Source organism: Oncorhynchus kisutch, linkage group LG29, assembly GCF_002021735.2.
Source record: "Oncorhynchus kisutch isolate 150728-3 linkage group LG29, Okis_V2, whole genome shotgun sequence".
Taxonomy (NCBI): Eukaryota; Metazoa; Chordata; class Actinopteri; order Salmoniformes; family Salmonidae; genus Oncorhynchus; species Oncorhynchus kisutch.
Window position 1 is genome coordinate 34390596 of NC_034202.2, and position 23446 is coordinate 34414041.

Sequence of the window (23446 nt, forward strand, 5' to 3'; positions counted from 1 at the left end):
ACACTGCGATAGAAACAGTAATAGCGGACGTTGCATAAAAATGCCAAATACATAAAAGACTGTGAGAAAGACAGATATAAATACAGTTAAGAATAATTGAAAGACAGAATAGACATGTTGTTTTGTAGCTATAGGCTGAGTCCGACCTGTTGCATGAGAATCTCAGGGTCGTCGGGCACCACGTCTCCATCCACCACTGGGCCGAAGGCGATATGATATCTGGCCGGCTGGATGTCCTGGTCCACCAGCTCCCTGAAGGTTTTCCTCCTCAGACACTCCACCAGGTCGCCTGTGTCCCCGTAGCTGCAGCCTACCTTCTTAGCCAGGATCTGGGTGTACATGAGGGGTCGGTAGTTGACCGACCAGCTGGAGATGGCTGAGCCACTCTGGGCTATGGCTCTCTGGAACAGACCTGGGGGTCACAATAGGGTCAGAGGACTCAGATCCCTGAGTGTATAATAGATACAGGGCACTGTACTGTCTGTATCTAGAGAAAGTATCACTCTCTCCATTTACGCTGTCTTTTCATCCCTCTGACACACTCAGTAGCTTCTCACGAGGCCTTCAAGGCACTACAGAGAGAGTGCTTTAATGATGCATGCATCAGAGGAGGAGCCGTGGCACCGTGAAGTATTACATATGGAGGGAGCACTGGTCCAGATATGCTGCCTCTCACCCCAGCACCACTAAATCACTGTAAACATTAGGCTTGCCAAATCCACTGGTTCTCTCACATCACATACGGAGGCAGGCCGGCACACAAAATGGCGACAGGCCGGCACACAGCTGTGTTGGTGTTTCCACTGACTGGTGGCTGTGTTGAATGGAGAGAGGGAGAGGGAGAGGGAGAGGGAGAGGGAGAGGGAGAGGGAGAGGGAGAGGGAGAGGGAGAGGGAGAGGGAGAGGGAGAGGGAGAGGGAGAGGGAGAGGGAAAGCGAAAGCGCGGGTAGAGAAAGGAGAGTACTGCTGCACTGTTACGTAAAGTGCCTTGTTGTCCCCCTGTTTTCATCTGCAGATTCTGTCATTAATAATTAAGACCCCCTTCGCCCCATTCCATCCCCCATCCTCTGCATGTGCCACCTCCCCCGCTCCTCTCCCTGTGAAATCAATTAAGACTCGTCTCAGCTGCAGCTCAAGTTCTGTGCTCAGCTCTGCTCTCTCCTACACAGACAGACACATCCATATTGACAGGCCTCGTTATAGTGCTCTCTCTCTCACAGACAGACAGACACACACACATCCATATTAACTCAGTCCAAAGTGCTCACTCATACACCAGTCACTTTCTCATATACACAAACGGAGATTCATATTCTACACCGTAGAATCTACAATCAGATTTCCTATACCGAAGTCAAATGAATTATGTGGTCATTTGCATATTGATCTGATTCAACGAACCTGTTCTATATGTTGCTCAATCTCAGATAGTCCTATCCATATTGGCCTAAAGTTCTATCCCATAATACTCTACCTACCTCATTGATATTCATACATTATCCTAGGGTTCAATGACATACTACCTTGTTACTCAGTTAGACACTATGGAACTGAGGCAAGAGGAACATTTGTCTTTAAAGGCCCAGTGCAGTCAAAATTCAGTTTTCCTATGTTTTGTATCACATTGTACAACAGCTGATGAAACTAACACTATATAAGTGTAAAGAAAATTGAGCAGTGTTATTTCCCAATAGTTTCTGGTTGAAAATACAATCTACATAGGACCTTCTAATCAGCCTGTTCACATGGGCGAGAGTTTCGGCTTGCCTCGTGACATCAACAGTTGGTAAATTGGTTAATAGACCAATAACAAAGAGAGATCCAAACCATACTGCCAATAACAGCTAGTTTTAAGTTAACCTCCCCACTCAGACCACTCCCAGACAAAAATGTTTTTTCTGAAAAAGCTATTTTTGTCAAACTATTATAGTAAGGTACTGCATTGTTACCCAGAAATGATATGATATCGATATTTAAAAAATGGCTGCATTGGGCCTTTAAATACACCTCTCTGGGTTTCCATTTTTAACACATACCTGAATAGTAGTTAAAACATGTTGGATAGTGCTATCGTGTTGATGATTGAAATGGTAATATGGTGATTATCATGGCAGGAATACTGGGGATTGTTGTCGTAGATGATGATATTGCTGTTATTGTAGATGACTGTTTATTTACTTACTTGTTTTTTCTTTAACCTTTATTTAACTAGACAAGTCAGTTAAGAACAAATTCTTACTCACCCCGGCCAAACCCGGGCAACACTGGGCCAATTATGTGCCGCCCTATAGGACTCCCAACCATGGCCGGATGTGATACAGCCTGGATTCAAACCAGGGACTGTAGTGAAGCCTCTTGCACTGAGATTCAGTGCCTTAGATCGCTGTGCCACTCGGGAGTGGCACAGCAGTTGGTAGTTACAGTTGGTAGTTACAGTCTTGTCCCATAGCTGCAACTCCCGTACGCAGTGGTGAATATAGGTATAGGCGACATGGGCAGCCGCCCAGGGCGGCACGGGGAGCCAGCACAAAAAAAGTCGGAATGGTGACATTTGCACGATCGGTTTTCTTTTGCTCATTTGCACTTCTTGTCAATGATATCATGTCACCGTGTGGGATTGTAGGTCAATTAACCTTGTCGGGGTGGGCGCCCTGATTCTAGTTTGTGAGCTAGGCAGGCTACTGCCTGGGAAGGTCTCCCACTCAGAAGTACGAGATGGGGAGGGGGCGGGGTAGGTTTACCTCAGGTCTCCCCACTGGAAGCCAGAGGTAGGGGGAGCGGAGGAATCTATCAAATAGCGCACCTCTAATTTTGTACAGTATAATGAAATTAGTCAAATCAGTCACACTATGAAATGCTACCAACTAAACCACAATTCATTCATAACACTGTGAATATATAGTTTGGTTTGTGCGAAATTAAGAATAATATCAAACCAGTCTGCACACCACCAAGGTGAATTGGTTTAGTCTTGACTCTTGGTTGACAGTGTTGGGGGATGAGTAATGTATTGATGCTTGAGTGCAGGGAGAGACGAAGGTCGAGAGCTGTGCGTTCTCCGATACACAACCCCGCCAAGCCGCACTGCTTCTTGACACAATGCTTACTTAACCCTGAAGCCAGCCACATCAATGTGTCGGAGGAAACACCATACACCTGGCGACCGTGTCAGCGTGCATTACGCCCAGCCCACTACAAGAGTCGCTAGAGCGTGACGGGACAAGGACTACCCTGCCAGCCAAACCCTCCCCTAACCCGGACGACGCTGGGCCAATTGTGTGCCGCCTCATGGGTCTCCTGGTTGCCTGGGATCAAACCAGGATCTGTAGTGACGCAGCTAGCACCTCTGCGCCACTCGAGAGGCCCCTGACTATCATGTTTGATGATGTTGGCGATGATGATTCTTATGTTGTTGATGATAATCACTAAAATGATGATGACTGTTCCCAGATAGCACATTTGGTTTCTTGGAAGTTGTGGGAACGAACCTATATGCTTCCTGACCGGAAAAATGTCATTTAAAAGTTCTGAGAATAGAAGTGAAAATGTGTCAGTTTTGGGTTGCAGGGAGGTTCTGACAATGTTTTACTAAAAGGTTTTATTTATTTTTTATTTCACCTTTATTTAACCAGGTAGGCTAGTTGAGAACACCTTTATTTAACCAGGTAGGCTGGTTGAGAACACCTTTATTTAACCAGGTAGGCTGGTTGAGAACACCTTTATTTAACCAGGTAGGCCAGTTGAGAACACCTTTATTTAACCAGGTAGGCTAGTTGAGAACACCTTTATTTAACCAGGTAGGCAAGTTGAGAACACCTTTATTTAACCAGGTAGGCTAGTTGAGAACACCTTTATTTAACCAGGTAGGCTAGTTGAGAACACCTTTATTTAACCAGGTAGGCTAGTTGAGAACACCTTTATTTAACCAGGTAGGCTAGTTGAGAACACCTTTATTTAACCAGGTAGGCTAGTTGAGAACACCTTTATTTAACCAGGTAGGCTAGTTGAGAACACCTTTATTTAACCAGGTAGGCTAGTTGAGAACACCTTTATTTAACCAGGTAGGCCAGTTGAGAACACCTTTATTTAACCAGGTAGGCTAGTTGAGAACACCTTTATTTAACCAGGTAGGCTAGTTGAGAACACCTTTATTTAACCAGGTAGGCTAGTTGAGAACACCGTTATTTAACCAGGTAGGCTAGTTGAGAACAAGTTCTCATTTGCAACTGCGACCTGGCCAAGATAAAGCATAGCAGTGTGAACAGACAACACAGAGTTACACATGGAGTAAACAATTAACAAGTCAATAACACAGTAGAAAAAAAGTGGAGTCTATATACATTGTGTGCAAAAGGCATGAGGAGGTAGGCGAATAATTACAATTTTGCAGATTAACACTGGAGTGATAAATGATCAGATGGTCATGTACAGGTAGAGATGCTCTGAGAACAGAAATTATAGGTTATTTGATGTTTTTTTAATAAGTTCCTGAAAACTTTCACTGAATGTTTCCAATAAGACTTTGAATAGCACTGCTAGCTTATTTTGGGTTCACTTTTTTGAACTCCAGGACACACGGAAATTCATTCCTTATAATACTCTGTTCTCTATTCATGGAATTAGTCCACTGTGCCGCGAGGATGGAGCTATCATGTAATGTTTTTCATTCAAGTGGTTAATTTTAGTCTATTCAAACAGACCCCATTTCAAAGGAAACAAACACTCATTAAGATCGGGTGAGGCCAATTAGTGGGTAAGGCCAATTAGTGGGCATGGCCAACACACCTGAGAACATTTAACAAGATCGAGGACAGAGAGTTTTGTTGATGCTGAGTATGGAATGTAAATGTTTTCAACATTACTAAAGTTCTCTTGTTTTTTTGGGACGTTATCTTAACATGCTTTTTAAATAATACTCTTGGAATGTTCTATGAACGCTACTAAAGTTTCATGTTTAAAAAAAACACTGTTTTCTTAATGTTCTTGGAACAATTTGAGAACATGACCATAAATAGAACCACGAGGAAACCTGTAGGAAACGTTATGCTGAAGTACTGAAATTCCCACAGAAGAAGGTTTCTTAACGTTCTCTGAACTATTTGAGAACATTCCCAACGTCAAACCAGTTGGATAACCTTCCTAGAACATTACCAAAATGTTAATGAAATGTAACCATGTTTGAACTTTTAGGAAACATTCTGTAAAAGTAATGAAAGAAGAAAATCATGTTTTTTTGTCAAGTTCCTTAATTGTGCTGAGAATGTTCCAAAGCCAAGCAACTATTCTGCACCATTCCCAAAAGGTTGTGGGAAGTTTGTATGCAAAATAACCATAGGACAACTACACGCTCACCAGGCTCTAAGAAACATATGGTTCTCAGAACATTATGTGCTATTGCAGGGTTCTACAACCCTGTTCCTGGAGAGCTACCGTTCTGAACAGGGTTGGAGTGAAAACATAGAGGAGGGTAGCTCTTCGTGAACAGGGTTGGAGTGGAGTGAAAACGTAGAGGAGTGTAGCTCTCCTTGAACAGGGTTAGAGAGCCCTGTGCTAGTGTTACGGTGTTGCTTCCGTCCCTCTCCTCGCCCAACCTGGGTTCCAACCAGTTACCCAACGAACACATCAACAACTACATCCCACGAAGCATCGTTACCTATCGCTCCACAAAAGTCGCGGTCCTTGCAGTGCAAGGGAAACAATTACTTCAAGGTCTCTGAGTGAGTGACGTCACCGATTGAAATCCCACTAGCGCGCACTGCTAACTAGCAAGCCATTTCACATCGGCTACACTAGCTGGGTTATGAATATGATGACAGGTCCTTACCCTCAGAGTGGTGGGAGAGAATGAGCAGATTGACACAGGAGGCTCCAGCCCCGGAGCCAAAGATGGTGATCCTCTCTGGGTCTCCTCCAAAGTGGCCAATGTTCTCATTGAGCCAGCGCAGAGCCTGGATCTGGTCCAACAGACCATAGTTCCCCTTGGCTGACTGGTCCCCGGTACTCAGAAACCCTGCAGGACAGAGAGGGGTGCATGGAGGGAGGGATTGAAGGTAGACGGATGGTATTTGAGTGGAGAGGCAGCACAATGGAAAGACAGAGAAGGGAAGAGTGATTTGAGGAGTGAGAGGGGTACACAAGGATGATAAGATGACAGAGAGGAAATATTGATGAGAGGAAAGAGACCAGAATGAGAAAGAGGAATACATGAAAAGGCATGGAGAGAAAGAGGATGAGGGTTGGTTGAAGAAGAGGGAGAGAAGAAAATATTATTATGTTTTGCATCTTTTTATGTCCTCCACAAGCAAAGATGGCCGCAGCATCAAGTGACAGTGGCCTGGGTGTTTACGAGGCTGCAGCTCGTTAGCAGCCTCAAGTGCTTTAACAGAAACTTTGGCAAATTAGTCAAGCACTGTATTATCTGATAAAGGCAATGGCACTCATTTTTAACACCTATGTCGTTGAATGAACGCAGCAAAGAGAGCTCGTTAGGAAAGAGGAGAGGCACTGTAAACACACTCATACACACTCATACACACTCATACACACTCATACACACTCATACACACTCATACACACACACACACACACACACACACACACACACACACACACACACACACACACACACACACACACACACACACACACACACACACTGGCACAAACAGAATAAATAAAAAACATCTAAAATGTGTTATAACGTCATTATCTGTGTTGAACAGCTAATGGGTGTTGCTGGTGTTTTCGAATGTACATAAATCTGGCCATATATTACCTATTACTCGTTACCTTACAGTATTACTTTGTGTGGAAAGCACACATCATATTACTAGTTACATTACTTTGTGTTACTTTCATGAAAACAATCTCAAAATCTTACCGTTTGTTTGACTGACTGAGGGAGCAAGGCGAGCCATGCGCTCTCTAAATAAGATAGGCTACTTACTAATTCAGGTTTGATCACTAGTTCCTCCTTTCATCTGTGGCGCTGCATTGCTGTGCTGGTCTACAAGTGCTGCGCTATATATGGGCTGCTTAATTAGCTGTATATTCTGTAAGGCAAAAATCTGTTAATTCCAAATCTTCCTCTCGAACCGCCATTTCCGGTTCTGGACTGCACGTACACGGACCCATAAAGACGTATAGAGGGCACACTTGTCACTAGAAGGGAAAGCCCTCTATAGGCCTCAATGGCAAAGATCAGAGGAGCGCCCTTTATACATTTCTATGGACAGCAGCAGTCTTGACATTTCTCCAAACAGCCTTTCTTCGCTTGCTCGAGAACTCAATTGGAAACAAGTCGAGATTGATTTGATTTGATTTGAAACACACACCCGACTGTTTGACTAAGTAACAATAATAATATATTACCCAGTATTAACCAATTAGAAAAAGTACCGCGTTATTTTACTCTGTTACTCAAATTTCAGCAATCTTCAAGTTATAGATTTGGAATTGAATTGGAAAAAGACTGTTTGGACTTTGTGGAATTGAAATTGAATTGGAATTGTAAAATTATTTAATCTTTGTAATTGAATTGAAATTCAATATTTCTACATTCCCCAGTTAATGGAATTACTGCACTTAATATCAATAATTGACTGCAAGATTTGTTATAAATTATTTCAACTTGTATTTCTATATTCCCAGTATAGCTAGACTGTCTGAACTGTTGGGGATAATATTCAATTGGGAATTGAATTATTGGAATTGACCTAACATTGGAATTGACAGGAATGGAAATATCTCTGAATTTAAAGACTGGCCCGGAATTTGAATTTAAATTAAATGGAATTTATAGGGAGAAGGAATGGACTTTGAATTCAATTTGTGGAATTAACACAAACCCTGCTGGGAGCAGAGCATCACTCTGTTATCTGTGGGTCTGAGGCCTAGCTACTGCTTTACGATTCAGAGACACACTCATCTGTCTGTCTGTCTGTCTCTCTCTTGGTCTGTCTGTCTTGTTGCCTGCCTGCCTGCCTGTCTGCCTGCTTGCCTGCCTGCCTGCCTGCCTGTCTGCCTGCCTGCTTGCCTGCCTGCCATTTATCTGTTGGTTAATTGGTGGTTTGGACTTAATAGTTACTGCATGGGTGGATTGCAAACAATGCCAGCCGTGATTAATACCTGTGGTACTGATATGCTACAACTGTACGAGAAGTGGAACACGACAAAGCCACTACATGTCAACTGACGTGTTAGACATGACTTTATGAAAATGGAAATGATATGAAGGGCATTCTGTGAATGATGATTATACATGTTTTTCTGAGGAGTTGTATCTCCAGTGTTTTGTATTATTCCATGCATAATGACCTTCATAGGCAGATTAAATGGATCATGATGTGTCAGTAACAAAATCCTTGCTAAGAGTATTGTGTAATTGATTGTCCTTGAAAAGAGAATGCCATCCTGGCTCCATGGTTCCACACCATGTAGATGAAGGCAAACACCCCTCCAGGAGGTGCATTACAAGGGACTAAGAGGGAAAATATGTTGAAACCCTTCCATGGCTTCAGGAGAGGGTTTTGTATTCTCTGTAGATGGTAGCCACATTTCTAAAGAGCAAAGGGCAGAGAGAGAGGACTGGGGAGAGGCCTGGGGAGAGGCCTGGGGAGAGGCCTGGGGAGAGGTCTGGGGAGAGGCCTGGGGAGAGGTCTGGGGAGAGGCCTGGGGAGAGGCCTGGGGAGAGGCCTGGGGAGAGGACTGGGGAGAGGACTGGGGAGAGGCCTGGGGAGAGGCCTGGGGAGAGGCCTGGGGAGAGGTCTGGGGAGAGGCCTGGGGAGAGGCCTGGGGAGAGGTCTGGGGAGAGGCCTGGGGAGAGGTCTGGGGAGAGGCCTGGGGAGAGGCCTGGGGAGAGGTCTGGGGAGAGGCCTGGGGAGAGGTCTGGGGAGAGGCCTGGGGAGAGGCCTGGGGAGAGGTCTAGGGAGAGGCCTGGGGAGAGGTCTGGGGAGAGGTCTGGGGAGAGGACTGGGGAGAGGCCTGGGGAGAGGTCTGGGGAGAGGCCTGGGGAGAGGTCTGGGGAGAGGACTGGGGAGAGGTCTGGGGAGAGGCCTGGGGAGAGGCCTGGGGAGAGGTCTGGGGAGAGGTCTGGGCAGAGGCCTGGGGAGAGACAGAGGGACAGAGACATAGGTCATGCAGCCATTCACTCATCCACTGCTGCTTAACTTCCCCCAGCGGCACAGTCAAAGAAAAGAGCCCAAAATAGGACTGAATACAACAGCAATCTGACCTCTAAACCCTGAGTTTTGAGCGAGAGAGTGAGAAAGCAAGAGAGAGAGGAGGGAAAGAGAAAGAGAGAATGAGAGAGAGCAAAAGAGTCAGGAGAGAGAGAGCTAGAGAGTCAGGAGAGAGAGAGCTAGAGAGTCAGGAGAGAGAGAGAGCTAGAGAGTCAGGAGAGAGAGAGCTAGAGAGTCAGGAGAGAGAGAGCTAGAGAGTCAGGAGAGAGAGAGCTAGAGAGTCAGGAGAGAGAGAGAGCTAGAGAGTCAGGAGAGAGAGAGCTAGAGAGTCAGGAGAGAGAGAGCTAGAGAGTCAGGAGAGAGAGAGCTAGAGAGTCAGGAGAGAGAGAGCTAGAGAGTCAGGAGAGAGAGAGCTAGAGAGTCAGGAGAGAGAGAGCTAGAGAGTCAGGAGAGAGAGAGCTAGAGAGTCAGGAGAGAGAGAGAGCTAGAGAGTCAGGAGAGAGAGAGCTAGAGAGTCAGGAGAGAGAGAGAGCTAGAGAGTCAGGAGAGAGAGAGCCAGAGAGTCAGGAGAGAGAGAGCTAGAGAGTCAGGAGAGAGACAGCTAGAGAGTCAGGAGAGAGAGAGCTAGAGAGTCAGGAGAGAGAGAGAGCTAGAGAGTCAGGAGAGAGAGAGAGCTAGAGAGTCAGGAGAGAGAGAGCTAGAGAGTCAGGAGAGAGAGAGCTAGAGAGTCAGGAGAGAGAGAGAGCTAGAGAGTCAGGAGAGAGAGAGCTAGAGAGTCAGGAGAGAGAGAGAGCTAGAGAGACAGGAGAGAGAGAGCTAGAGAGTCATGAGAGAGAGAGCTAGAGAGTCAGGAGAGAGAGAGCTAGAGAGTCAGGAGAGAGAGAGAGCTAGAGAGTCAGGAGAGAGAGAGCTAGAGAGTCAGGAGAGAGAGAGCTAGAGAGTCAGGAGAGAGAGAGAGCCAGAGAGTCAGGAGAGAGAGAGCTAGAGAGTCAGGAGAGAGAGAGCTAGAGAGTCAGGAGAGAGAGAGAGAGCTAGAGAGTCAGGAGAGAGAGAGCTAGAGAGTCAGGAGAGAGAGAGCTAGAGAGTCAGGAGAGAGAGAGAGAGCTGCCCACAAAATGAGGTGGAAACTGAGCTGCACTTCCTAACCTCCTGCCCAATGTATGACCATATTAGAGAAACATATTTCCCTCAGATTACACAGATCTACAAAGAATTCGAAAACAAATTCAATTTTGAAAAACTCCCATATCTATTGGGTGAAATTCAACAGTGTGTCATCACAGCAGCAAGATTTGTGACCTGTTGCCACGAGAAAAGGGCAACCAGTGCAGAACACACACTATTGTAAATACAACCCATATTTATGCTTATTTATTTTATCTTGTGTCCTTTACCATTTGTACATTGTTAAAACACTGTATATATAATATGACATTTGTAATGTCTTTATTGTTTTGAAACTTCTGTATGTGTAATGTTTACGGTTAATTTTTATAGTTTATTTCACTTTAGGTATTATCTACCTCACTTGCTTTGGCAATGTTAACACATGTTTCCCATGCCAATAAAGCCCCTTGAATTGAAATTGAATTGAATTGAATTGAGAGCTAGAGAGTCAGGAGAGAGAGAGCTAGAGAGTCAGGAGAGAGAGAGCTAGAGAGTCAGGAGAGAGAGAGCTAGAGAGTCAGGAGAGAGAGAGAGCTAGAGTCAGGAGAGAGAGAGAGCTAGAGAGTCAGGAGAGAGAGAGCTAGAGTCAGGAGAGAGAGAGCTAGAGAGTCAGGAGAGAGAGAGATAGAGAGTCAGGAGAGAGAGAGCTAGAGTCAGGAGAGAGAGAGAGAGAGCTAGAGAGCGAGAGGAAGGGATTAAAAAGATCAAGATGTACAGGAACATCAAGATAAAGATCTAGATTAGTGAGTTCACTCACTGGGCTGTCCTCATCCACTGGCCTCACTAAATGGTCACCCGGTGATTGGACAGTTGATAGAGTGATGACAGAGTAGTGTCTCAGTGTGATAATGGTTTGGATCATGGTGGTCAGGGGCAGGGTCTCAGTGACCTTACGACCTCTGAACTGTGACCCGTACTACTGGCTAGAGCCAGAGGCGTGAAGATGTGTCCTATCTCACAGCAGCTGTGGTGAGCTGTCTGCCTGCCTCTGTTGCCTGGCAACCAGCCAGAACTACAGTCACAGAGATCTGGACACACTCTGGCACGACACACATACACAGACTTAAAGTCAGACACAGCTTCACATGCTCACATGACCTCTTCCCCATTCTATTTGATAGGATAGGAGGGAGAGGGGAAATATTTAAGATAAATCAGACAGGTTTTTTCAGTCTTTTCCTCTTTCAATCTCTCTTTCAATCAATTCAATTCAATTTGCTTTATTGGCATGACGTAACAATGTACAATATTGCCAAAGCTTACTTAAATCAATCTCTCGCTCAGTCTTTTTCTCCAATCTCTCTTGTCTTTTTCTCTTTCAATCTCTCTCTCAATCTCTCTGTCTCTCTGTCTCTCTGTCTAGAATAGCATTCTAGTTTGCTCAGTTTTTGGTTAATTCTTTCCAATGTGTCAAGTAATTATCTTTTGGTTCTCTCTCTCTCTCTCTCTCTCTCTCTCACTCTCTCTCTCTCTCGCTCAATAAGTTTTCTTTTCGATACTTTTCCTGTCTGCTGAGTTGGGCCTCGTGCTTCCTTTAGTGCTGAGAGCAGCAGATTACAAGGCCGAACTCATGCATATTCTACACTCGCTTTAGGTAACGGCCAAGGAAATGTGAAGAGAGTCTTCAACCTCGGAGAGAGAGAGGAGGAGGGATATGGTGGAGAGAAATAAATGAATGGGAGAAAGACGTAACGGAAGGATAAAGTGCACTAGATTGAGGGTTATTTGAGCTCTGTAAGCATCCACCAGACAGCTCTTCATGAAACACCACCCCTCCTGCCTCGGGAACCGTAGCAATACAATATCACACCGATATTTAGGACGGTTCTTTACAATATTTACAACAATGGGAGTAATCAGTGTAATATTGTGAAAGATTGATTGAACACAGTATATTTCATCACGGGAGACGGTTAAAACATATTATCATTAATTCATTGTAGCTGCATATCTTTATTGTAATGGAGACCTTGATAATCATACAGAACTTGTATGTGGGGGATTGAACCTTTGTATTTGAGATGAATTCTGTGTTCTAATCATGAATTATGAGCTATGAGTAACACACACGTTCTCTCTCTCTACCTCTCTCTCTCTCTCTACCTCTCTCCCTACCTCTCTCTCTAACTCTCTCCCTACCTCTCTCTAACTCTCTCTACCTCTCTCTCTCTCTCTCTACCTCTCTCTCTACTGCTCTCCATACCTCTCTCCCTACCTCTCTCTCTAACTCTCTCCCTACCTCTCTCTAACTCTCTCTCGACCTCTCTCTCTAACTCTCTCCCTACCTCTCTCTCTAACTCTCTCCCTACCTCTCTCTAACTCTCTCTCGACCTCTCTCTCTAACTCTCTCCCTAACTCTCTCCCTACCTCTCTCTAACTCTCTCTCGACCTCTCTCTCTAACTCTCTCCCTACCTCTCTCTCTAACTCCTTCTCTACCTGAACAGGTGACTGGTGGAGCAGTTGGCTGAGTGGAGTCAGTGCTGTGAGAGCCAATTAGGACTAATGATATTGTTGGGATGTGTTTTTCTCCACTACAGTGGCTCAGTAAAAGCTTGTTCTATTCACTGATCCAAGGTGAGTGTGTGTGTGTGTGTGTGTGTGTGTGTGTGTGTGTGTGTGTGTGTGTGTGTGTGTGTGTGTGTGTGTGTGTGTGTGTGTGTGTGTGTGTGTGTGTGTGTGTGTGTGTGTGTGTGTGTGTGTGTGTGTGTGTGTGTGTGTGTGTGTGTCCAGCCACTCAGGTGTGTAGAGTCAGAGTATAGGAGATAGCTAGCCTGCTGTGTGAGTGAACAGGCCCCTACAGACCTAGTGTCTCAGACAGGAACAGGACAATTATCAGGAAGTCACTGAACAAACACATCTATGAATACATGACTAGGTGAATAGAGAGCTATACCCAGAGAGGAGAGGAGGAGAGGAAGAAGGGTGGTATGGAATGGAAAGAGAGAAAACAAAGAAAAGGGGGATATGAAAGGCGATGGATACAAGGAAAGCATTACTGTAGATTCAGTAAATTATTCAAATGAGCCTTGCAAGATGGAGCGTAATGGACAGATGGGATGACGACAGAGACAGGGATGTTACACTTCTACAAAAACATCAATCAAATTCAATTACATTTATTTTTACATCAGCAGTTGTCACAGAGTCCAATGTCTACCCACATGTATGTAGAAGCACCGCGGAAAAGCTCCCTAGAAAGGCAGGTACATAGGAAGAAACCTAGAGAGGAACCAGGCTCGGGGGAATTGGCGGTTCTAGCTTGTATGGCTCCCTGCGGAACATTTAGAACTTCACAAATACATAATCATAACACTTAAAACTATATCAATATAAAAATACAGTATATACAAAAATAAGACTTACTTCTTTTTTATATCTATTAAAGACAAATAGAAAAACATTTGTTGAATGTTGATCTGGCACTCGAGCATCAATACATTACCCATCCCCCAACACCGTCAACCAAGAGACTAAACCAATTCACCTCGGTGGTGTGCAGACTGGTTTGATATTGTTCTTAACCATTTCACACAAACCAGAAAAAAATGCAACAATATGTCTGTGAAACTATATATTCACAGTACTATGAATGAATTATGGTTTACTCGGGAGCATTTCGTTGTGTGACTGATTTGACTAATTGTATTAGTACTGTACAAAGTTAGAGGTGCGCTATTTGATGGTGTTAGGTGCTTATTTTTCAGAGTAAATAACCCACGGACACTAGAGAAGCTTTAACTAAGTTTATTCTTCCCAAAGGTTCTGTACAGCTGAAAACAGACAGTTAAAGACTTCAGACTTCACAGTGTATATACATCCTACTTAAGACACTCCCCTTTCTCTCCAATCCTGACGTTTCATTAAAGACTTCAGACTTCACAGTTTATATACATCCTACTTAAGACACTCCCCTTTCTCTCCAATCCTGACGTTTCATTAAAGACTTCAGACTTCACAGTTTATATACATCCTACTTAAGACACTCCCCTTTCTCTCCAATCCTGACGTTTCATTAAAGACTTCAGACTTCACAGTTTATATACATCCTACTTAAGACACTCCCCTTTCTCTCCAATCCTGACGTTTCATTAAAGACTTCAGACTTCACAGTTTATATACATCCTACTGAAGACACTCCCCTTTCTCTCCAATCCTGACGTTTTGTCTCTACAGGAAGCTAATAAAGAGGGTAACAGGATTCCAAACATTTATTACTCTCTTAAGAGAATCTGTCCTCACCTCCTGACCTCAACCCTTCTATCATCTAATACACAGATGTCCATCTGTTTCCCCTGTATCAACACATCGCTCTCTTCTCCTCCATCAAACACATTCCATAGCCTTCTTCTATCATCTAATACACAGATGTCCATCTGTCTCCCCTGTATCAACACATCTCTCTCCTCTCCTCCATCAAACACATTCCAAAGCCTTCTTCTTTCATCTAATACACAGATGTCCATCTGTCTCCCCTGTATCAACACATCTCTCTCCTCTCCTCCATCAAACACATTCCAAAGCCTTCTTCTTTCATCTAATACACAGATGTCCATCTGTCTCCCCTGTATCAACACATCTCTCTCCTCTCCTCCATCAAACACATTCCAAAGCCTTCTTCTTTCATCTAATACACAGATGTCCATCTGTCTCCCCTGTATCAACACATCTCTCTCCTCTCCTCTATCAAACACATTCCAAAGCCTTCTTCTTTCATCTAATACACAGATGTCCATCTGTCTCCCCTGTATCAACACATCTCTCTCCTCTCCTCAATCAAACACATTCCAAAGCCTTCTTCTTTCATCTAATACACAGATGTCCATCTGTCTCCCCTGTATCAACACATCTCTCTCCTCTCCTCCATCAAACACATTCCAAAGCCTTCTTCTTTCATCTAATACACAGATGTCCATCTGTCTCCCCTGTATCAACACATCTCTCTCCTCTCCTCAATCAAACACATTCCAAAGCCTTCTTCTTTCATCTAATACACAGATGTCCATCTGTCTCCCCTGTATCAACACATCTCTCTCCTCTCCTCAATCAAACACATTCCAAAGCCTTCTTCTTTCTTCTAAGAACCATTAACTTCTAACAGAACCCAGTCTCTTTCATTTCCTATCATTCATTTAATATCTCAATGTTCAAAGTTTAGCCGATTCCAACAATAGATTCCCCCGTTCCTCCTACCTCGGGCTATCAGTGGGGAGACCTGAGGTCAACCTACCCCCGTCCCCCTCCCCATCTCGTACTTCTGAGTGGGAGACCTTCCCAGGCAGCAGCCCACCTAGCTCACAAACTAGAGCGACAAGGTTAATTGACCCACAGTCCCACACGGTGACATGATATCATTGACATGACGTGCAAATGAGCGATAGAAACCGATCGTGTAAATGTCACCATTCCGATCTTTTGTGTGCGGGCGACCCGTACTGCCCCCGGCAAGATGCCGCCCCGGGCGGCTGCCCATGCCGCCTATATCTAAATCCGCCACTGCGTACGGGGGGGAGGCCAGTCCTCTTCTGGCTGTGCCGGGTATTGATTATAAGAGCACATGGCCATCTAGGCCAGATTGTTCTCCTCCTAATGCACATCTCATTAGTGTGAGGGAACCAATCTATTATAGGGAAAAGGTCAATAAGAGACAGATACAGATGTAGGATCTTAATTTGAGCCAGTTCACTACAGAAGGAAAATAATTATTCAGCAAAAGGAAATGTGAGTTATCATGTGGATTATAATTAATGGACATTTTTTGTAGGGGATGAAATATTTTTTTCGTAAAGTCTAAAATGTCATAGTGGAAATAACAAATTTCAGAAGCCTTTTAAAAACCTCAAATACACGAAAGGTTTAACATTTCCTGCAACATTGTGATCAAATTAAGATCCTATATCTACAGTATATACACCAAGTATACAAACATTAAGAACAGCCGCTCTTTCCATGACACAGACTGACCAGGTTCAGGGTCTAGAGACGATCACGGATTACAAAAACAAAACTTGCCCCGTCGCGGACATCGACGTCTTGCTTCTAGACAAATTAAACTACTTTTTTGTGTGCTTTGAGGACAATACAGTGCCACCGATGCGGCCCGCTACCAAAGAATATGGGCTCTCCTTCTCCGTGGTCGACGTGAGTAAAACATTTAAACGTGTTAACCCTCGCAAGGCTGCCGGCCCAGACGGCATCCCCAGCCGCGTCCTCAGAGCATGTGCAGACCAGCTGGCTGGAGTGTTTACGGACATATTCAATCATTCCCTATACCTGTCTGTTGTTCCCACATGCTTCAAGATGGCCACCATTGTTCCTGCTCCCAAGAAAGCCACAGGCATTGAACTAAATGACTATCGCCCCGTAGTACTCACTTCTGTCATCATGAAGTGCTTTGAGACTAGTCAAGGATCATATCACCTCTACCTTACCTGTCACCCTAGACCCACTTCAATTTGCAAACCGCCCCAATAGGTCCACAGACCATCACACTGCCCTATCCCATCTGGACAAGAGGAATACCTATGTAAGAATGCTGTTCATTGACTACAGCTCATGATTCAACACCATAGTACCCTCCAAACTCATCATTAAGCTTGAGTCCCTGGGTCTTGACCCCGCCCTGTGAAACTGTGTCCTGGACATCCTGACAGGCCACCCCCAGGTGGTGAAGGTAGGAAACAACATATCCACTCTGATCCTCAACACTGGGGCCCCACAAGGGTGCGTTCTCAGCCCCTCCTGTACTCCCTGTTCACCCACAAATGCGTGGCCACGCATGCCTCCAACTCAATCAGCAAGTTTGCAGACAACACAACAGTGGTAGGCTTGATCACCAACAACGACAAGACAGCCTACAGGGAGAAGGTGAGGGCCCAATGTCAGCAAAACAAAAGAGATGCTTGTGGACTTCAGGAAACAGCAAAAGGAGCACCCCCTTATCCACATCGACAGGACAGCAGTGGAGAAGGTGGAATGTTTTAAGGTCCTCTGTGTACATATCACCGACAAACTGAAATGGTCCACCCACACAGACAGCGTGGCGGAGAAGGCGCAACAGCGCCTCTTCAACCTCAGGAGGCTGAAAAAATATGTCACTGAAAACCCTCACTAACTTTTACAGGTGCACAATCGAGAGCATCCTGTCAGGGTGTATCACCGCCTGGTACGGCAACTGCACCGCCCACAACCGCAGGGCTCTCCAGAGGGTGGTGCGGTCTGTACAACGCATCACCGGGGGCAAACTACCTGCCCTCCAGGACACATACAACACCCGATGTCACAGGAAGGCAAAAAAGATCATCAAGGACAATAACCACCACTGCCTGTTCACCTTCCATCCAGAAGGCGAGGTCAGTACAGGTGCATCAAAGCTAGGACAGAGAAATTGAAAAACAGCTTCTATCTCAAGGCTATCTGATTGTTAAACAGCCATCACTAGCACAGAGGCGGCTGCCTACCTACAGACTTGATATCATTGGCCACTTTAATAAATGGAACATTGGTCACTTTAATAATGTTTACATATCTCACATTACTTATATCATATGTATATACTGTATACTACACTATCTATTCTATACTATCTATTGCATCTTAGCCACTCTGTCACTGCTCATCCATATATTTTATACTTATATATTCTCATCCCATTCCTTTACTAGATTGTGTGTATTGGGTTTTGTTGTGGAATTTGTTAGATATGACCTGTTAGATACTGCTGCACTGTCAGATCTAGAAGCATAAGCACTTCACTACACTCACAATAACATCTGCTAACCATGCGTATGTGACCAATAACATTTAATTTGATTTGATTTAGGTGCCAGGCGCACCAGTTTGTGTCAAGAACAGCAACGCGGCTGGGTTTTTCACGCTCAACAGTTTCCCGTGTGTATCAAGAATGGTCCACCACCCAAAGAACATCCAGCCAACTTGACACAACTGTGGGAAGCACTGGAGTCAACAATGGGGTGGAACTCAATATTAGAGAGATATTCTTAATTATTCTTTATTATACTCAGTGTACAGAAGAGTAGGACAGATACATAAACACACATATGGATATAGAGACAGAGGGAAGAGCACCGGGAAATGGAGAGACAGTCTTCAAAGCTACGGCAGGTGGGGGCAGATGAGAAGAAGGGAAAATATGGTGGTGTATAAATCAGTCCAGTAGTGAGGTCCACAGATGAACATGTGAAATGACCTGATTGAGTACAGATTGAGTATTACCGTAAGACGTCTGCCTTCCACAGATGAGGCTGTGTTCAGAGAGAGAAGCACAGTGTTTTCAGACTACATCGTTCATGGACGGCTTGTTCTTCTTGTAAACACGAGCCTGTGTCGTACAGCGTAAAAATGGACTTATAGGTGAAATTGCTCATTGTGCAATGTGAGGTAACCTTTGAGATCAACCGTATCGATCATGGCCTGTGTGTTTCAGAGAAATCCCTATCCTTCTGTATAGACGGGTCGGTTGATAAGCAACAAAACCAAAGAGTGCGCAACGATGGGGCAAAACAGACAGGGTTGGTTGAGGTTGTTCATAACATGTAAACTATACTTCGTCTCCAATGTTTATCGAAAACATAAATAAAGTTGCATAATGAGCAAATGTCTCTAAAATATATCCTTACAGGTGTTGGTTAGCTAGCTAGCTAGCAAATTTGAGCCATATTAGCATAGATGTGACATCAGTCATAACACCTCAAAACAGGACATGGTCTCAAGAACAAGATCAATTGGGCTGAAACGAGACACTTACAATTCACCACATGGCAGTTTCTTTTCATTGCTGTTAACCATATGGCCGGCCAGAATCACAACAACACACGGTATTCTGTCCCTTTGAAGCTTGCACTTCGTTTTGGTGACATTGTCAGCTAACCCGTCTATTTCATTATTGGGCTGCTCTCCAGTGTTATCCTGTTGTGTTATGCAGGATTGGGTTGTGGTCTATTCTATGTTGTTTCACCATCTAAATGATTATTCCATACAGTAACACTATACCCCATCTCGTTTCATTTCATGCTTCCTCCACTCGCTACGTTTGTGCAGGCAAATTCACTTTCTCCTGACAGGCACATGCAACAATAACCAAATGATCACCTCATTATAAAAGGGAACATGCGATTTCTCGTAATACTCAAATCCCAACACTGGCTCTATTTATTCAATCTGAGCTGGGTTCGTCATCATGAGATTACTGTACATTGAAACCAATAGGCTGTATGCTGAAGGAGAGAGCTGGGAATGATCACTCAGGGATTTGGTGTTTGTTGGTAGAGAGGAGAGAAACAAACACATGAGATGAACTCATTAGGAGTCTTCCGATCCTGTTCAATCAGAGAGATGGGTCTGATCTGATGGAGAGAATGGGGATGAAATGATCGAGAGGAGAAGAAGAGAGGAGTGGTTGGAGGAGAGGAAGGAGAAGACGAAGACAGCAAAGTGTTACATTTCTCTTCCTGAGGTGAGAAGCCTCTCTCTCTCTCCCACAGTCCAGTGATGGTTGGCCCTTCCCCAGAGTTCATTAATTAGTTAATTAGTTAATTAGTCTGAACAGATGGCTGTGCAGCACAAATCAGGAGGCTGCATTGGCCTGGAGCAGCCAGGAGGAAGGTAATGGTAAGGTGAGTAGGCAGCAGCATTGGACTGGAGAAGCCAGGAGGACAGTAGGGAGGAGGTGAGCAGGCAGCATTGGGCTGGAGCAGCCAGGAGGACAGTAGGGGGCAGGTGAGCTGGCAGCAGCATTGGGCTGGAGCAGCCAGGAGGACGGTAGGGGGAAGGCAGCAGCATTGTGCTGGAGCAGCCAGGAGGACAGTAGGGGGAAGGCAGCAGCATTGGGCTGGAGCAGCCAGGAGGACAGTAGGGAGGAGGTGAGCAGGCAGCATTGGGCTGGAGCAGCCAGGAGGACAGTAGGGGGGAGGTGAGCAGGCAGCAGCATTGGGCTGGAGCAGCCAGGAGGACAGTAGGGGGAAGGCAGCAGCATTGGGCTGGAGCAGCCAGGAGGACAGTAGGGAGGAGGTGAGCAGGCAGCAGCATTGGGCTGGAGCAGCCAGGAGGACAGTAGGGGGAAGGAAGGAGGCAGTAGCATTGGGCTGGAGCAGCCAGGAGGACGATAGGGGGAAGGTGAGCAGGCAGCAGCATTGGGCTGGAGCAGCCAGGAGGACAGTAGGGGGAAGGTGAGCAGCCAGGAGGACGGTAGGGGGAAGGTGAGCAGCCAGGAGGACGGTAGGGGGAGGTGAGCAGCCAGGAGGACGATAGGGGGAAGGTGAGCAGCCAGGAGGACAGTAGGGGGAGGTGAGAAGCCAGGGGGACAGAGGGGGGAGGTGAGCAGCCAGGAAGACGGTAGGGGGAGGTGAGCAGACAGGAGGACGATAGGGGGGAGGTGAGCAGCCAGGAAGACGGTAGGGGGAGGTGAGCAGCCAGGAGGACAGTCGGGGGAAGGTGAGCAGCCAGGAGGACGATAGGGGGAAGGTGAGCAGCCAGGAGGACGGTAGGGGGAGGTGAGCAGCCAGGAGGACGATAGGGAGGAGGTGAGCAGCCAGGAGGACAGTAGGGGGAGGTGAGCAGCCAGAGGGACAGAGGGGGGAGGTGAGCAGCCAGGAAGACGGTAGGGGGAGGTGAGCAGCCAGGAGGACGATAGGGGGGAGGTGAGCAGCCAGGAGGACAGTAGGGGGAGGTGAGCAGCCAGGAGGACAGTAGGGGGAGGTGAGCAGCCAGGAGGACGGTAGTGGGGAGGTGAGCAGCCAGGAGGACAGAGGGGGAGGTGAGCAGCCAGGAGGACGGTAGGAGGAGGTGAGCAGCCAGGAGGACAGTAGGGGGGAGGTGAGCAGCCAGGAGGAAGATAGGGGGGAGGTGAGCAGCCAGGAGGACAGTAGGGGGCAGGTGAGCAGCCAGGAGGACAGTAGGGGGAGGTGAGCAGCCAGGAGGACGGTAGGGGGAGGTGAGCAGCCAGGAGGACAGAGGGGGGAGGTGAGCAGCCAGGAGGACGGTAGGGGGGAGGTGAGCAGCCAGGAGGACTATAGGGGGAGGTTGAGCAGGCAGCAGCATTGGGCTGGAGCAGCCAGGAGGACAGTAGGGGGGAGGTGAGCAGCCAGGAGGACAGTAGGGGGGAAGTGAGCAGCCAGGAGGAAGGTAGGGGGAGGTGAGCAGCCAGGAGGACAGTAGGGGGAGGTGAGCAGTCAGGGGGACAGAGGGTGGAGGTGAGCAGCCAGGAAGACGGTAGGGGGAGGTGAGCAGCCAGGAGGACAGTAGGGGGGAGGTGAGCAGCCAGGAGGAAGATAGGGGGGAGGTGAGCAGCCAGGAGGACAGTAGGGGGAGGTGAGCAGCCAGGAGGACAGTAGGGGGAGGTGAGCAGCCAGGAGGACGGTAGGGGGGAGGTAAGCAGCCAGGAGGACAGAGGGGGGAGGTGAGCAGCCAGGAGGATGGTAGGGGGGAGGTGAGCAGCCAGGAGGACAGTAGGGGGGAGGTGAGCAGCCAGGAGGACGGTAGGGGGGAGGTTGAGCAGGCAGCAGCATTGGGCTGGAGCAGCCAGGAGGACAGTAGGGGAGAGGTGAGCAGGCAGCAGCATTGGGCTGGAGAAGCCAGGAGGACGGTAGGGGGAAGGTCGGAGGCAGCAGCATTGTGCTGGAGCAGCCAGGAGGACGGTAGGGGGGAGGCAGCAGCATTGTGCTGGAGCAGCCAGGAGGACAGTAGGGGGAAGGTCGGAGGCAGCAGCATTGTGCTGGAGCAGCCAGGAGGACTGTAGGGGGAAGGCAGCAGCATTGGGCTGGAGCAGCCAGGAGAACAGTAGGGGGAAGGTGAGCAGCCAGGAGGACAGTAGGGGGAAGGTGGAAGGCAGCAGCATTGGGCTGGAGCAGCCAGGAGGACAGTAGGGGGAAGGTGGAAGGCAGCAGCATTGGGCTGGAGCAGCCAGGAGGACAGTAGGGGGAAGGCAGCAGCATTGGGCTGGATCTCTATGTACTAGTATACACACTCCTATCTTCACCATGCTAAACACTCCTGGACTGCACATGGCAGACATTTGTGTTTCTTCTCAAACAGACATCAGACATCTTTTCCCCTTTCACAAAGCACAAACATATCATAAATTAATCTAACATCCACAAAAACCTTTCATTTGTTTGAAACCCTTATGAAATTGTAAGAGAGTATAGAGAGATACTGCAAGTGTGTGTGTGTGTGTGTGTGTGTGTGTGTGTGTGTGTGTGTGTGTGTGTGTGTGTGTGTGTGTGTGTGTGTGTGTGTGTGCGTGCACGCTGTGGCCATATTGCATTAACACATTTTGATTGAATGAATTCTTTGCTTCGCTGCAGATTTAAAAAGCACTTCTGATGGGTTATTTTTAGACTGTTCTCATCTCCCCTTCTGTTTCTCTCTGTTTCTCCTTCTCTCTTTAACGCTCTCTCTCTCTGTTTCTCCGTCTCTCTAAAGCTCTCTCTCTCTGTTTCTCCTTCTCTCTCTCTAACGCTGTCTCTCTGTTTCTCCTTCTCTGTCTAACGCTCTCTCTCTGTTTCTCCTTCTCTCTCTAACGCTCTCTCTCTGTTTCTCCTTCTCTCTCTAACGCTCTCTTTCTCTGTTTCTCCTTCTCTCTCTAACGCTGTATCTCTGTTTCTCCTTCTCTGTCTAATGCTCTCTCTCTGTTTCTCCTTCTCTCTCTAACGCTCTCTCTCTGTTTCTCCTTCTCTCTCTAATGCTCTCTTTCTGTTTCTCCTTCTCTCTCTAACGCTCTCTCTCGCTGTTTCTCCTTCTCTCTCTAACGCTCTCTCTCTCTGTTTCTCCTTCTCTCTCTAACGCTCTCTCTCTGTTTCTCCTTCTCTCTCTAATGCTCTCTCTCTGTTTCTCCTTCTCTCTCTAACACTCTCTCTGTTTCTCCTTCTCTCTCCAATGCTCTCTCTCTCTGTTTCTCCTTCTCTCTCTAACGCTCTCTCTCTGTTTCTCCTTCTCTCTCTAACGCTCTCTCTCTGTTTCTCCTTCTCTCTCTAATGCTCTCTCTCTGTTTCTCCTTCTCTCTCTAACACTCTCTCTGTTTCTCCTTCTCTCTCTAATGCTCTCTCTCTCTGTTTCTCCTTCTCTCTCTAACGCTCTCTCTCTG

General features: G+C 46.5%; 1 protein-coding gene across 1 annotated transcript in view; it reads right to left on the minus strand.

The window, feature by feature from the left end:
• Nucleotides 1–23446, minus strand: part of LOC109874107 (neuroligin-2) — an 88300-nt gene that overhangs the window by 12401 nt on the left and 52453 nt on the right. The window contains exons 5-6 of the mRNA XM_020465883.2: nucleotides 5825–6010; nucleotides 147–412 (exon numbers count right to left, since the gene is read on the minus strand). Of these exons, the coding sequence (XP_020321472.2) occupies nucleotides 147–412; nucleotides 5825–6010 (452 nt within the window). The remainder of the gene's footprint in view (nucleotides 1–146; nucleotides 413–5824; nucleotides 6011–23446) is intronic.